This window comes from Syngnathus typhle, linkage group LG3, assembly GCF_033458585.1.
Source record: "Syngnathus typhle isolate RoL2023-S1 ecotype Sweden linkage group LG3, RoL_Styp_1.0, whole genome shotgun sequence".
Taxonomy (NCBI): domain Eukaryota; kingdom Metazoa; phylum Chordata; class Actinopteri; order Syngnathiformes; family Syngnathidae; genus Syngnathus; species Syngnathus typhle.
Window position 1 is genome coordinate 14,463,885 of NC_083740.1, and position 12,894 is coordinate 14,476,778.

At 41.1% G+C, this 12,894-nt stretch overlaps 1 protein-coding gene across 1 annotated transcript in view; it reads right to left on the minus strand.

Annotated features, from left to right (window-relative positions):
- The window catches only part of LOC133151115 (teneurin-3-like), a 28,311-nt gene extending 15,677 nt beyond the window's left edge, over positions 1-12,634 (minus strand). The window contains exons 1-3 of the mRNA XM_061273879.1: positions 12,561-12,634; positions 11,373-11,492; positions 10,328-10,398 (exon numbers count right to left, since the gene is read on the minus strand). Coding sequence (XP_061129863.1) covers positions 10,328-10,398; positions 11,373-11,492; positions 12,561-12,634 — 265 coding nt within the window. The remainder of the gene's footprint in view (positions 1-10,327; positions 10,399-11,372; positions 11,493-12,560) is intronic.
- Positions 12,635-12,894: the final 260 nt, after the last annotated feature.

Below are 12,894 nucleotides of genomic sequence, written 5' to 3' on the forward strand. Positions count from 1 at the left end.
CAGAGCACAGACACGGTACACACAGCTTGGTAACTTTTCCATTACACATAGGCAGAGCTCATTAACGTCATAACACATTTATTCAAAACATTCAGTAGATAACAAGACATTCTTATGAGGATATGTTTTTCCTTCTTTTCCCCTCCCCTTCCGTATTCCTGCTTGCGGACAGTATAAAACCATCTGATCTGGAGTCTGACGTTGTTCTCATCTCCTGAAGTGCACTTGTACTGACTGCCGTGAAGCAACCCAAGATCTTGCAAAAATAAAGAATGGTTTATGTGGAGGTGGTTGTTTCTTTATGGTTTTCTTCTTTTTTGTGTGTTAAAACTGCCGAGGGTGAATCCAGAGTTTTCTTTTTAATGTGTTAAAACTTCTGAGGGGGAATCCGGGGTTTTCTTTCTAAAGCGTTAAAACTTCCGAGGGGGAATCCGGAGTTTTCTGTCTTTTGTGTTAAAACTCCGAGGGGGAATCCGGAGTTTTCTTTCTAATGTGTTAAAACTTCCGAGGAGGAATCCGGAGTTTTCTGTCTTTTGTGTTAAAACTTCCGAGGGGGAATCCGGGGTTTTCTTTTATGTTGTGTCATTTGTGAGTGTTTTTGTGCTGTTGTGCTCGTGTATTGTCTTGTCTGTATTGTGGAGGGCGATAGGGTGTTGACTTGCTATAAAGCAGAGCAGACATATTCAGGGCGTTGGCTCTTGAATGTCTGGTTGTAATATTGTTGCAGTTTTTTATTCATGATTGTTACAATAGTTGTTTTTATTACTACATATTATTACCGTATTTTCCGCCCTATTAGGCGCACCGGGTTATAAGGCGCACCTTCAATGAACGGCCCATTTTAAAACTTTGTCCATATATAAGGCGCACCGTACTATAAGGCGCATAAAATAGAAGCTATACTGCAACAAACTGAGGTTGACTAGGGTTGCGGTATGCACCCACAAGCCAATAACCAACGAGCCCTCTGTAAACAATCGCGTTTCTCAAACGGTCTCCTATAAAATAATTGGAACTGACTAAAGTTCGATCTAACGCATTGGTACTACTTACCTATGTTTCCCTTCCATATCGATCCGTAGATTTACTCGAAACATTAACAGAGCAGCCTATTTTGACATGAAATAGCTTGCTGCGTATAGCAGCTATCGTTATAGCATTAGCCATCCGCAAAATCCCATGAGCCTCAGCTCGCAATATCCCATGAGCCTCAGCAAAGTGTAAACAATCGCGTTTCTCAAACGATCTCCTATAAAATGATCGGAACTGACTAAAGTTCGATCTAACACATTGGTACTGCTTACCTATGTTTCCCTTCCATATCGATCCGTAGATTTACTCGAAACATTAACGGAGCAGCCTATTTCGAAATGAAATAGCTTCGCGGGTACAACAGCTATTCGGTGACGCCCCCTGACTACAGTTACCGTAATGTTGGGAAGCGATGCGACCTTGTAATTTACTAGTCGTACTAAAACGTACTAAAACATTTTGGCAGAGCACTTTGTACAACCAGTATGGATCAACAAATTCATCAATTGATCCATATATAAGGCGCACCGGACTATAAGGCGCACTGTCGACTTTTGATAAAAATTTAGGTTTTTAGGTGCGCCTTATAGGGCGGAAAATACGGTAATAGTATTAATTTGGATTAATGGTGAAAATGGAAGGTGAATTTGATCGAGAGAAGGATTGGTTTGATCTGGAAGCACTCCCATTGGCAGATAAGAGTCTGAGAGATCAACTGATTGCCACAGTTGCAATTCAAGTGGAAAACATTCCGCCAAAAGAGCGCGATGAAAAACGAAAATAAATGACTGATTGGATTAAGAACTTTCAAAGATCTGGACACTTCCCTACTGATGATCACAAAGCTGATGTGTGGCATTGTTACAAAAAATGAAGCTAAATTAGTTGTCAGATAGGAAGAATTGACTGCTGTTATGTGTTTGTGCGTGATGTCTGTGGAATTTTAATGTCAGTCTGTTGTCGTCCTATTATGTCTTTGTGCGCGCAGAGGATCCTCATGAGTGGGTACATGAGTGTGTGTGAATGAGATGTGTGTTCAATGGAAGAAATCAGTAATGGAGAATGTTCAGGAGGCTGTTGAGCGATAATAGGGAAATTGAGAAGTGGATGATGGTGTGTTTAAGTTGGTTAGAGAAACTAAGATGAGCAAGGTGTGCCAGTAGAGAAAATAAGACGTGTGTGGCAGAAAGTGACTAGAACGGTGGCTTGATAGGATGAGAATAAGAGACAACAAATGTGTAGAAGACAATGAAAGATGACGAAGGGCGCAATAGCAAAGTTGGCCTGCCCTTTGAGAGTGGGAGACTGAGTGTGCATGCGCTCCTCCCGGGGCGTGTGGCCTGGTCTCTGCGCATGGTCGTGTGCTGTGCACGCGCGGGTGGGGGCCGGCAGCATGATCGCTACAGGGGTGGCCAACCTGTGACGTATCGATGTTGCAATGCCGGGCCCTCTCTCGCTTGGGCGGGGCTGTGGCTGCGCGCGGGGTCGGGATGTGCCAGCTTCGGGGGTGTGTGTGATGGCGAGTGAGACTAAGACAGGATGATGGGAGAATGAATGATGACGGGCAAAGAATTCATACGCGACATTGACTATTGAAACTGCCGCCCAGAGAGATGAACGTTTAACTGCTTGCCAACAGGTGTGAAAGAAGCATGCTTAGACTAATCATTGCAATATTATGTGTAACTGTGGGCCTAACGAACGCCTACATGATATATATATATATATATATATATATATATATGTGTCTATATATATACCGTTTTTTTTCATGTATAATGCGCAAAATTTAACAAATTTCTTGTCCTAAAATCTGGGGTGCGCATTATACATGGGTACAATTTTATTTTATTTTTTTTGGACATGTCAGCTATATAAAGAGCGAGAGTTCAGTTCTCTACCTAAATGCGTATTACAGGTAATATTTTATTTCACAACACTTTGCCTTGTTCCTTTCTTCTCTGCTGTTCACTTCAAACACGCTCCATACGAACACAATGCGTCAAAAGTGGAATGGAGTGAATCGGTTGAATTATGTGGAAGTAGTAGAAGGACAGAAAAGTGAGGAGAATAAAATAGAAGAAGAAGAAGATGAAGGAAATGAATGGTGTAAAATAACATAAATGTGAAGGCCTATTATTAAATATTATGAATATTAAAAGAAATTTAGCAGTTGAACCATGAACCATTTTGGAAAAATGATGAATGATTTGAACATGAATTGAATTGAACATGAGATATAGATAAATAAAAGAATTAACTAAATTTGAATTGGGTTCAAGCACTCCGTCTCGCATTGATGTGTGTGCATGTGTCTGTTAATGCCCGAACTGGGCACACCCCTTTTGAGTTGCAGAAAGGTCGCTGTTTTCCTGGACCAATTTCGTCCCTTCCAGTTGCTGATCCGGATGGTGGTAAGCGCACACCCACACATCTTAGACCAATTGTCCGGTTTTATGATTCCAGGTTTGCTGAGCACACTGCAGCGGACCCAGATGGGGCCTCCGAGATTCAAATCACCGCAACTATCTGGCTGAAATCCTGAAGAGAAAGTGGACAGAGCCTCGGTGGACTGGACCCTTTGCAGTGGTGGAGCGCACATCGCATGCTGTTCGGCTGGCCGGCAAAGGAGACACGTGGTATCATCTATCCTAGTGTGCCCCTGTGAAGGATTCTTGAAAAGATCTAGATCCGCCATCGACAGCGTCCCCACTCCCAATTGAAAAAGAGGCAGAATAATCCTCTTCCCCTTGGTGGCCAGGTAGTCTACCCTGAGCCACTGAAGACAAAGACTGGACAGCAGACATTTTCAGGTTCCTTCCCGACGGAGCAGAGCTGCAAAGGGGGTAAGAATTGTGCTTACCCTCCACCAGTGGGCGTGCCAAGCCCCCAACGGCTGAACTACGATGAGCAAGTGTTATCTCGGACTGATGTTATTGATAACATTTTGGTCACCTAAGACAAAGGGACCGTGTGAGCCTTTTCCCGCATTATAGCATGCCGCAGGTTTTTCACTCACACACTCAAGTTGAACAGGAGAATTGAGGTTAGACATCCTGCTCACGGCGGTTTCTTGCTGACATTGAAGTTTTTGATCATGTATCACCTTTTGCAACCCCCACCCTGTCCTCCCTCATTTACTCTCTTAATGTTAGGTATTTGTGCTCTTGCTCTCTTTATCATGTCTCCACTTATTTGAATTGAATTGCAGCCTTCCCTCGAAGTGATACAAATTTCTGCCGCACATTCTAATGACACCTGCACGGACATTGATACTCTCATGCTTACAGCCGCGACTATTCCCCCAACCCCGACATAAGATTGACCTATCAGATGATCCAATATTCCCGTGTTCATGACGCACTTTGTTCGTTTGTCCTTGTCTTTTGGTTGACCTCTGTCGAAGTCAATAGGGGGACTGAAAAGGGAGCAACAGCAATGTCTAAATGTTTTATAATAATTTTATATTAATTTATACAAACATAGTTGCTCCATCAGAGCACAGACACGGCACACACAGCTTGGTAACTTTTCCATTACACATAAGGCGGAGCTCATTAACGTCATGACACATTGATACAAAACATTCAGTAGATAACAAGACATTCTTATGATGATATGTTTTTCCTTCTTTTCCCCTCCCTTTCCATATTCCTGCTTGCGGACAGTATAAAACTTTCTGATCTGGAGTTTGACGTTGTTTTTATCTGGTGAAGTGCACTTGTACTGACTGCCATGAAGCAACCCAAGATCTTGCAAATAAAGAACCAACTATTACTCCACGTCTTTGTTTTCTTTGCTCCACGACGGACATATTGAGCAAAACGCAACAAGGCGTATCATGGTCAGCCACAATCACAAAAACACTAAACTGGACCGACCCCAACATGAAAATTACAATGCAACCCTTTTTATGTAGAGCGAAGTCAACTCAACGAATTTCCAGCCCGTTACTAGACTCGTGCCAGCAACGAAAATGTATTTCCGTCAGTTTTTGCATCAAACGCAAGGGCGCCAGTCTACCAAAATAGGGCTCATAGTGCTCAACATGAGCATGCCTCAAACAGATTTGTTAAAAAACCTTGAGTTTATTTTAAGACTCACTATTTTATGGCATACAGAAATACTGCAAGAATATTTCACAAATGTAACAGACGTCAAATGTGTACACCTAAAAGCTTACTTTGGAAGGTGGGAGTATTGATTTATTTTGACCAATGTAGAAATAAAGATTTTCTTGGGGAAAAACACTAGGAGCAATTTTGCACTGAGAAATTCTAAGCACAGGACATGCCCCCTCCACCATTCTTTCTGCCATCTGCACCCAGGAATGAGTCAGAGTCAGATGACTTGGAGGCTTGTCTAGATTTGAACATGGTGGTGGTGTTTACCGAAATAGGCCGTAGTTTGTCTGGTGGTCATGATGAAGACACAACGTTGGCAGCAAAATGGACAAACAACACAGTACAACATAAATGTGAGGCTGCTTTTGGCTATTTCCCGTCACGCTCCATGTCCCTTATTGGTTTCAGTTTTCAGGGAGAAGGTAAATTCTAATGAACAATAGCGGCAACAAATGCCTTCAATTTGGATGATAGTAATACATTTGAGATGGGGCAAATAAGTATGGAGGGGAAATTGAGCTACTTTCTTTTTCAAACAGTAAATCAGGTTTAGATTACATGCATATCAGTCCATTGAAAAATAAATGAAAACGGGCAAAGGAATGACCTGAAAAATCACAAAATGCCCCTTTTCATCTTTAATCAGCAAATGAAAGGGGAATTATAAAAGCTTTTTGTAATTAATGTCACAGCTGAAGATGAAGAGCGCTGCTCTCCAATTAAAAGTTGTATTAATTTTAAATGAGCTCCAATTAGACAAACTGGAAAAAAGGAGATAAGAATTTCCCCAAAATGATGGTGTATTAATTGGTGCTGGAGAGCAACTCTGACGGTTGGCATATTTTATTACAATTTGTTATTTTGCCCTCCCCCTTTTTTTTACATTTACTTAGCAATATGCTTACTATTGCATAATGTGTTAAATTCTGTCATACTGCTGTACTCAATGTATTGTATTTTTCGGACTATAAATCACGTTTTTTTTTTATAGTTTGGGTGGGGGGGCGACTTATACTGAGGAGCGACTTATATGTGATTTCTTTCACAAATCTTCGAAATTTAAACAAAAAAAAGTGAAACCGCGATAAACGAACCGCGATGTTGCAATGGATTACTGTAGTTTGAACTGAAAGTGACGTCAGTGGCGCGGCGGTTGTTTACACGAAGGACAAACGATTCGATCACGGGATGACAAAGATGACGTACTACCGGCATCATTAGCGGCTTTATTTGTAAGTGACACGGAGGACGAAGAGTTTGAAGTATTTAATGATTTGGAGTGACACAGAAGGTTTGAAAAACTATTATGGCTTTTACGCACGCCCGGTCCTACTCTACGGAGCTCTCTTTCACCTCCGTGGATGGATGTTGGGGGCCGGCGCCCGGCCGGGTGGCTGTCCGGGGACGGTGGATGGGGCTCGGACATGGCTTTTACGCACGCACGGTCCTATTCTATGGAGCTCTCTTCCACCTCCGTGGCTGGAAGTGCCCCCTCCGGGGATGGAAGTCCACGCCGCCACTCGCCGCGGTGAACTATTTATGTTATACTTATTTGATATATTTTATTTCGTGTAGCAACTTGTATACGTTTTTATCATTACAGTTCAGTAGTTTTTGGCTCGTTGAACTCTTGTTTTGTTAAATAAAGAGCCGTTTACCAAACCCACGTCTTTCCTGGTACTTTGTTAACGCTACAATATTGTTATATAATAGATCTGTGGAATAACGACGAGGCTGACGTCAGTGGCGCATGCGCGGCGTTGTTGACAAAGGACGAGGAATTTGATCGATGGATTTAATGATTTAGAGTGCACAGATGGTTTGATTATACTCTTGCTTATATAATAGTTATTTGATATCTAATTTATATATCGTTATATGGGTCTGTGGAAATTTAGAATATTTAGACGTCAGCGGCGCAGCGCTTACGCGGCATCGTTTCCTAAAGGACGATCGATGGATTTAATGAATTGGAGTGACACAGATAGTTTGATAAATGTGTTATTTATGTATGTAATAGTTATTTGAATAACTCTGAATGTTATGTCAGGCCCGTTCTCAGCTCTTCGTTTGTGTTTGTCATGTTAGCATACCTATCGTTTAGCCTGTTGTTGCTCCTTCATGTCTGTTCTTGATGTTGGATCTTGTCGAATAAATCTCCCTCAAAATGCGATTTATACACCGGAGCAACTTATATATGTTTTTTTTTCACTTTATTGGCCATTTTATGGCTAATGCGACCTATATTCCGGAGGGATTTTTAGTCCGAAAAATACGGTAAGATTTAACCAGCTCGTACTAGTTGTATCAGCTTTCAAATCACAAAAGCAAATTAAATATTCATACATATAAGGAAACAGTGATTTTGGTCTAAATGCCGGCACTTGAAGTTCTAAGGTTCTTGTAAAAAAATGAAATATAAAAGAAGTAGAAGCTGTATTACAATATTCTATTATGCTCATGTCATGGGTGTGTTTTGGCTGACAGCTTCCTTTAGTGTGTGTTTGATTTTTTCAGATTTCTTCATTTATGTTATGTCAATTCTGCCTTTGGCTTTCTAAATCATGGGTTCACATAAACGTACACACCGTGAGGCTGTTTCTTAACCAGTCAAATTTCATTTTTAACACGCCTGGTCTTCATGAAGCCTCGATATACGTATATATGTTTTTCGCATTGAAATAAGACTTGTGCGCACCGGTAAGTTAAATGTTGAGTATGTTGCTGTGAACGTGTGCGTCTTTGACACAAAGTGCGTATATACATTTTATTGTTACTACTGTCCACTGTTGTGCTGTCTGTCCTATCGTGGTTTGCTTCATGTGTGCGCCATTTGATTGACAGCTCCGGCACACTCCTTTAAGTTTGCCTCTGATCGCACGAGTAGCTGTTATGCAGCGGCACGGCGACTAATGGTCGCCAGCAAATGTATTTTATTGTCTCGATCATTTATGTTTGGTGTGTTGCAGAAAATATTTCATTTACACACACACACACACGCACGCACCCCCACACACACGCACACACACACTATCGATCTATCTATCTATCTATCTATCTATCTATCTATCTATCTATCTATCTATCTATCTATCTATCTATCTATCTATCTATCTATCTATCTATCTATCTATCTATCTATCTATCTATCTATCTATCTATCTATCTATCTATCTATCGTTTTTTTCCGTGTATAGTGCGCAAAATTTAACTAATTTATTGTCCTAAAATCTGGGGTGCGCATTATACATGGGTACAAAAAAAAAATTTAATTTTTTTTTTTTTTAATTTTTTTTTTTTTTTTAAAGAAAGTCATGGTACAACAAAACCAACAACAGGACTGACCGACAAAGTCGTGGAACAAAACGACAGGGTGACATTACCAAAGACAGGAACAGAAACCAAACAGAGATCATGACAGTAACACATGCAATGATCCGACGGTGAGCGAGGGGCAGACAGGACTTAAATACAAAACACGTTACATCGATTGAGGTGACACAGGAAGAGAGGGGCGACGCGAACAGAAACTATGGCAACCTAGACACATAGCAAAACTGGGGACGAGACATGACAAATCTCCCTCGAAATAAAACTTGAAATCACCTTTCTTCTTGTTTGTTGTCAATCGCGCATCGCATTCAGCCATCCTGCCCAACACACTTAGTCAGTAAAATTCATAATTGACGACACATCGTTTGATGCGATGGTGCAATCCTTGATGGTGTGTTATTGTCAAATATTGTTTGTTTTTAATCTCCATCGCGGACCGGACGTCATACGGAGGCCGCCATTACAGATGCGCAGAACGGATGCGCAAGACACGTCAGCTATATTAAGAGCGAGAGTTGTTTTCTTCCTATTAGTTTCAATTCACAGTTTAATTAGCAGTTTCAATCAGCAAATAACAAAATGCGTATTACAGGTAATATTTTATTTCACAACACTTTGCCTTGTTCCTTTGGTCTCTGCTGTTCATCCTAAAACACAAAGGCGCTCTTTAAGCAATGCGACAGTGAGCGCCCGGCGCGCTGCGGTTGCGCGACCGCACCAAATTAAGCTCCCTGCGCAGTGCGCACTGAGGTCCACTTAAATTTTAGAAAGTACATCAGGACAGTACATCTTCTAAATTTCAGCGACGGCTCTGTCACAATAATGCGACCAGCGCGGTGCAGTTGGGCGGTCGGCGGCGCGCTACGGTTGAGCGTTCTCTCTCGCGCTCTCTCTCTCTTGCTCTCTCTCGCTCTCGCACACACGCGCACACACGCACACGCACACACACGCAAACCGGATATCATACGGAGGCCGCCATTACAGATGCGCAGAACGGATGCGCAAGACACGTCAGCTATATAAAGAGCGAGAGTTCAGTTCTCTACCTAAATCCGTATTACAGGTAATATTTTATTTCACAACACTTTGCCTTGTTCCTTTCGTCTCTGCTGTTCACTTCAAACACGCTCCATACGACCGCAATGCTCTCGTATCAGACGCTTGCTCAATCACCTGCTCATTTGCTGTCACAATGTACCCTACACAAATCCGAAACATTTGTTGCGGCTCCGAGTCACGACGAGGGGCAAGTTTTGGTTTCCAAGGGTGTTTTTATTCCTCTTCAACGTCTCTCCCATACAGAGCCGCCTTTTTCACGTCCGCGCGCCTTTTTCAAATGTGCGCACTGAGCGCGGTGGTGCCTTTACGGGCAGTCGGAGAAATCAACGCCAACAAAAAAAAGACATCCAGCCTAGTTAAGACCATACCAAAGACTATAAAAATGGGACCCATTGCCTGTGTGACGATCATTGGGACTTAAAAAAAAAAGAAAATTAAAAAATTCATAAAAATTGTGTGCGTATTATACATGGGTACAAGCTTTTTTCCAGCATCAGCATGCCATTTTTAGGGTGCGTATTATACATGGGGGCGCACTATACACGGAAAAAAACGGTATCTATCTATCTATCTATCTATCTATCTATCTATCTATCTATCTATCTATCTATCTATCTATCTATCTATCTATCTATCTATCTATCTATCTATCTATCTATCTATCTATCTATCTATCTAATTTATGAAATGATTATAATATATTAAAATGATGTAATTATTTTATTTATCGTTTATCTATTTATTTATATATGCATGCATGCTTTTACATTCATACTCACCATCTATGTTGTACTCATCTTGTACGCGATGAACCATGTCCTTGTGTCCTTTTGATGTCCCATAAAATAACCTGTCAAAACATGATGTTAGAAATAATGTAACAAGGGGACTTTTCATGATAGTTGGGTATTCCTATAATTAGGTTCCTTTTAAATTGGAGTGAGAGTCCACAATGCAAATTAATATTGTTTTATTTTGAAACGTATACAACTCTAATATCTGTATCTGTTTTGTTTTATCCCGGTAAAGGTACAAAGAAGTATTGTACATCCTGGGATAGGCACGAACAGCGACAATGATCATTGTTTTGTTTTTGGCCCAACATTGCGCAGAATATCAGGTGACACATTCCTTGGCTGACGCAAGGTGTAGCGAGTCAAAAATTAGTCCGCTGAGAGGCAGAAGCGTATCTGTGGAGCACCCTGATACGTCCCAAGCAGCTTAAGTAACGTGCGACATTTCACTGTTAGTAACGGTAAAATCATTATAACAGTTAACATAGAAATTGAGTATCTTATTTGTTACTGGAAATCTACAATGGTGTTGGTAACGCCGTTAGCCCCAACACTGCCAATAGCAACCATGAGTCATCCTTACAGTACAGGTACAGTCTGCTTGGAATCACTGCAGACCAGTTTCTACAAAATGTAGATTACCGATCAGTACCTGATTTTTACAATAAGTGTTTTAAGATTCAAGAGTTTTTTATTCGCCATGTTTGAGCGTGCCAAACAAGGAATTTGACTTCAGTAAAACACACCCTCTGTTCAACATTTAGGTGACTAACAACACTCAGGACATGTGAAAAATGGCAAAAACAGTGTAGACAAATTCAAAAAAGGTGTGAAGAGTAGGATGTTATTGCACAGTAATGACTGTGAGACTCTAAGAGTGGTGTGAGTTCATCAGAGCAACAGCCTGGGGGAAGAAGCTGTCTCTGTGTCTGCTGGTTTTGGCGTACCGAGCTATAACCATGACAAGGGAAATAACCACTGTTTAGTATCAAAGGGGACTTAATGCTACACGTATAATTTAATTTCTCACCTGGTCTGGTCTTGGTGCTGGTCAAAGACCTTGAGGGTCTCACTAGAGGAGTAAGACTTCTGGGTTGGAACACGTACTTCTTGGTGGCCAATAGCACAGTCTTCACTGTTCCCTGAAGAATGAAAGATAGATAAAAGTAGAAGATAGATTCGTAATGTACAAGATGATGACTATTCGGTTGTTGCTGTAGTAGTTACATTCATACAAACGTAACACAGGCAGTGTTCCCTCTAATCTGGGCAGCTGCACAATTGCACACTGGTCGCGCAGTCTTTGCGCACAAGAAACTCCATGCTGCGCACAAAATAAAATTGGGTTTGAAAAAACCGATTGATTAATATCTAATGTTAGACGTAATCTAATCTAATTAAGTGGATGAATGATTTTCTTTCTGTGCCTTTTTGTGGTTCACTTACGCTACATATACGTATGACACATGTGTCCTGCTCATCCGTGTCGCGCAGATTAGCTAGCTAACAACAGTGCAGTGGAGTCAACCGATGCAAATACTAAATTAGCTAATCATGGCGAAACGAATGAGCAGCGACACATCCACTCGCCAAGCCAAAATAAATAAGAGATGCGGCAATTCTTTTAAGATTGGATGGTTGTCGGAGTGTGTGCAACTACAAGAGGAAACGGTGAAACTGGATGAGGTTTTCTCTTTTTTGAATGAGAAAGGTCTCCTCTGCAAAACATGCAGTGAAGCCAAAGTGGCGGGCGAGTTTACGTAGGGAAAAATATGGAAGAAATGGAAGTTGGACTACCACAAGGGTCACATTGAGCAGAAATGTTATTTGAAAGCTGTTTGAATTGTATAAAGACTCAAGATGGGACAGGGGATCAGTACATTATTGCGAGAGAGGGCAAAAGATTGACAGAAAAGGAACGAGCTGACACACAAAACAAAATCCGACCACGAGCTAGTTAAAGTTCTCACTGACAATATATACATATTTATTCATTCATTCATTCATTTATTTATTTATTTATTTATTTAATAAATAAAGTGTGCACAGGGAGCTTGTGTGTTTCCACAGACACTTGAAAAATTAGAGGGAACACTGAACACAGGTAACTGTTACTTATTTAAAAGTACTTTTTTCCAACGATTTACACACCCCAAGGAGTCCATTAGGGAAACCATGCCTAAGTGAACAAATTAATTAACAAATGTTGGCTATCTCACCAGGATATGCCCCCTCCTTGTCCTTGTGGGCCTTAGTGAGTGAGCAGTATAGACGTTGCTCTTTCACTTCCATAATGCTTCCTCTGGTGTTGCTGGCAAACATTGAGGCATGCTGTGTAACAGCTTAGTTGACAGGAAGAAAGATAGGTAGAGAGAAAAAAGAAAGAGAGATTTAAAGGAAGAAAATGGATTACAGAAGACGGAGGGCAGATCTCCTCCTGTGAACATAGTACATGGAAAAAAAGATTTCATTATTAATGTCTTACAGAGAACTTTTTTAAACTATATTCATGGCTTACTGCAATTGTAACTGTTTGTTGACAGTGTACAGTA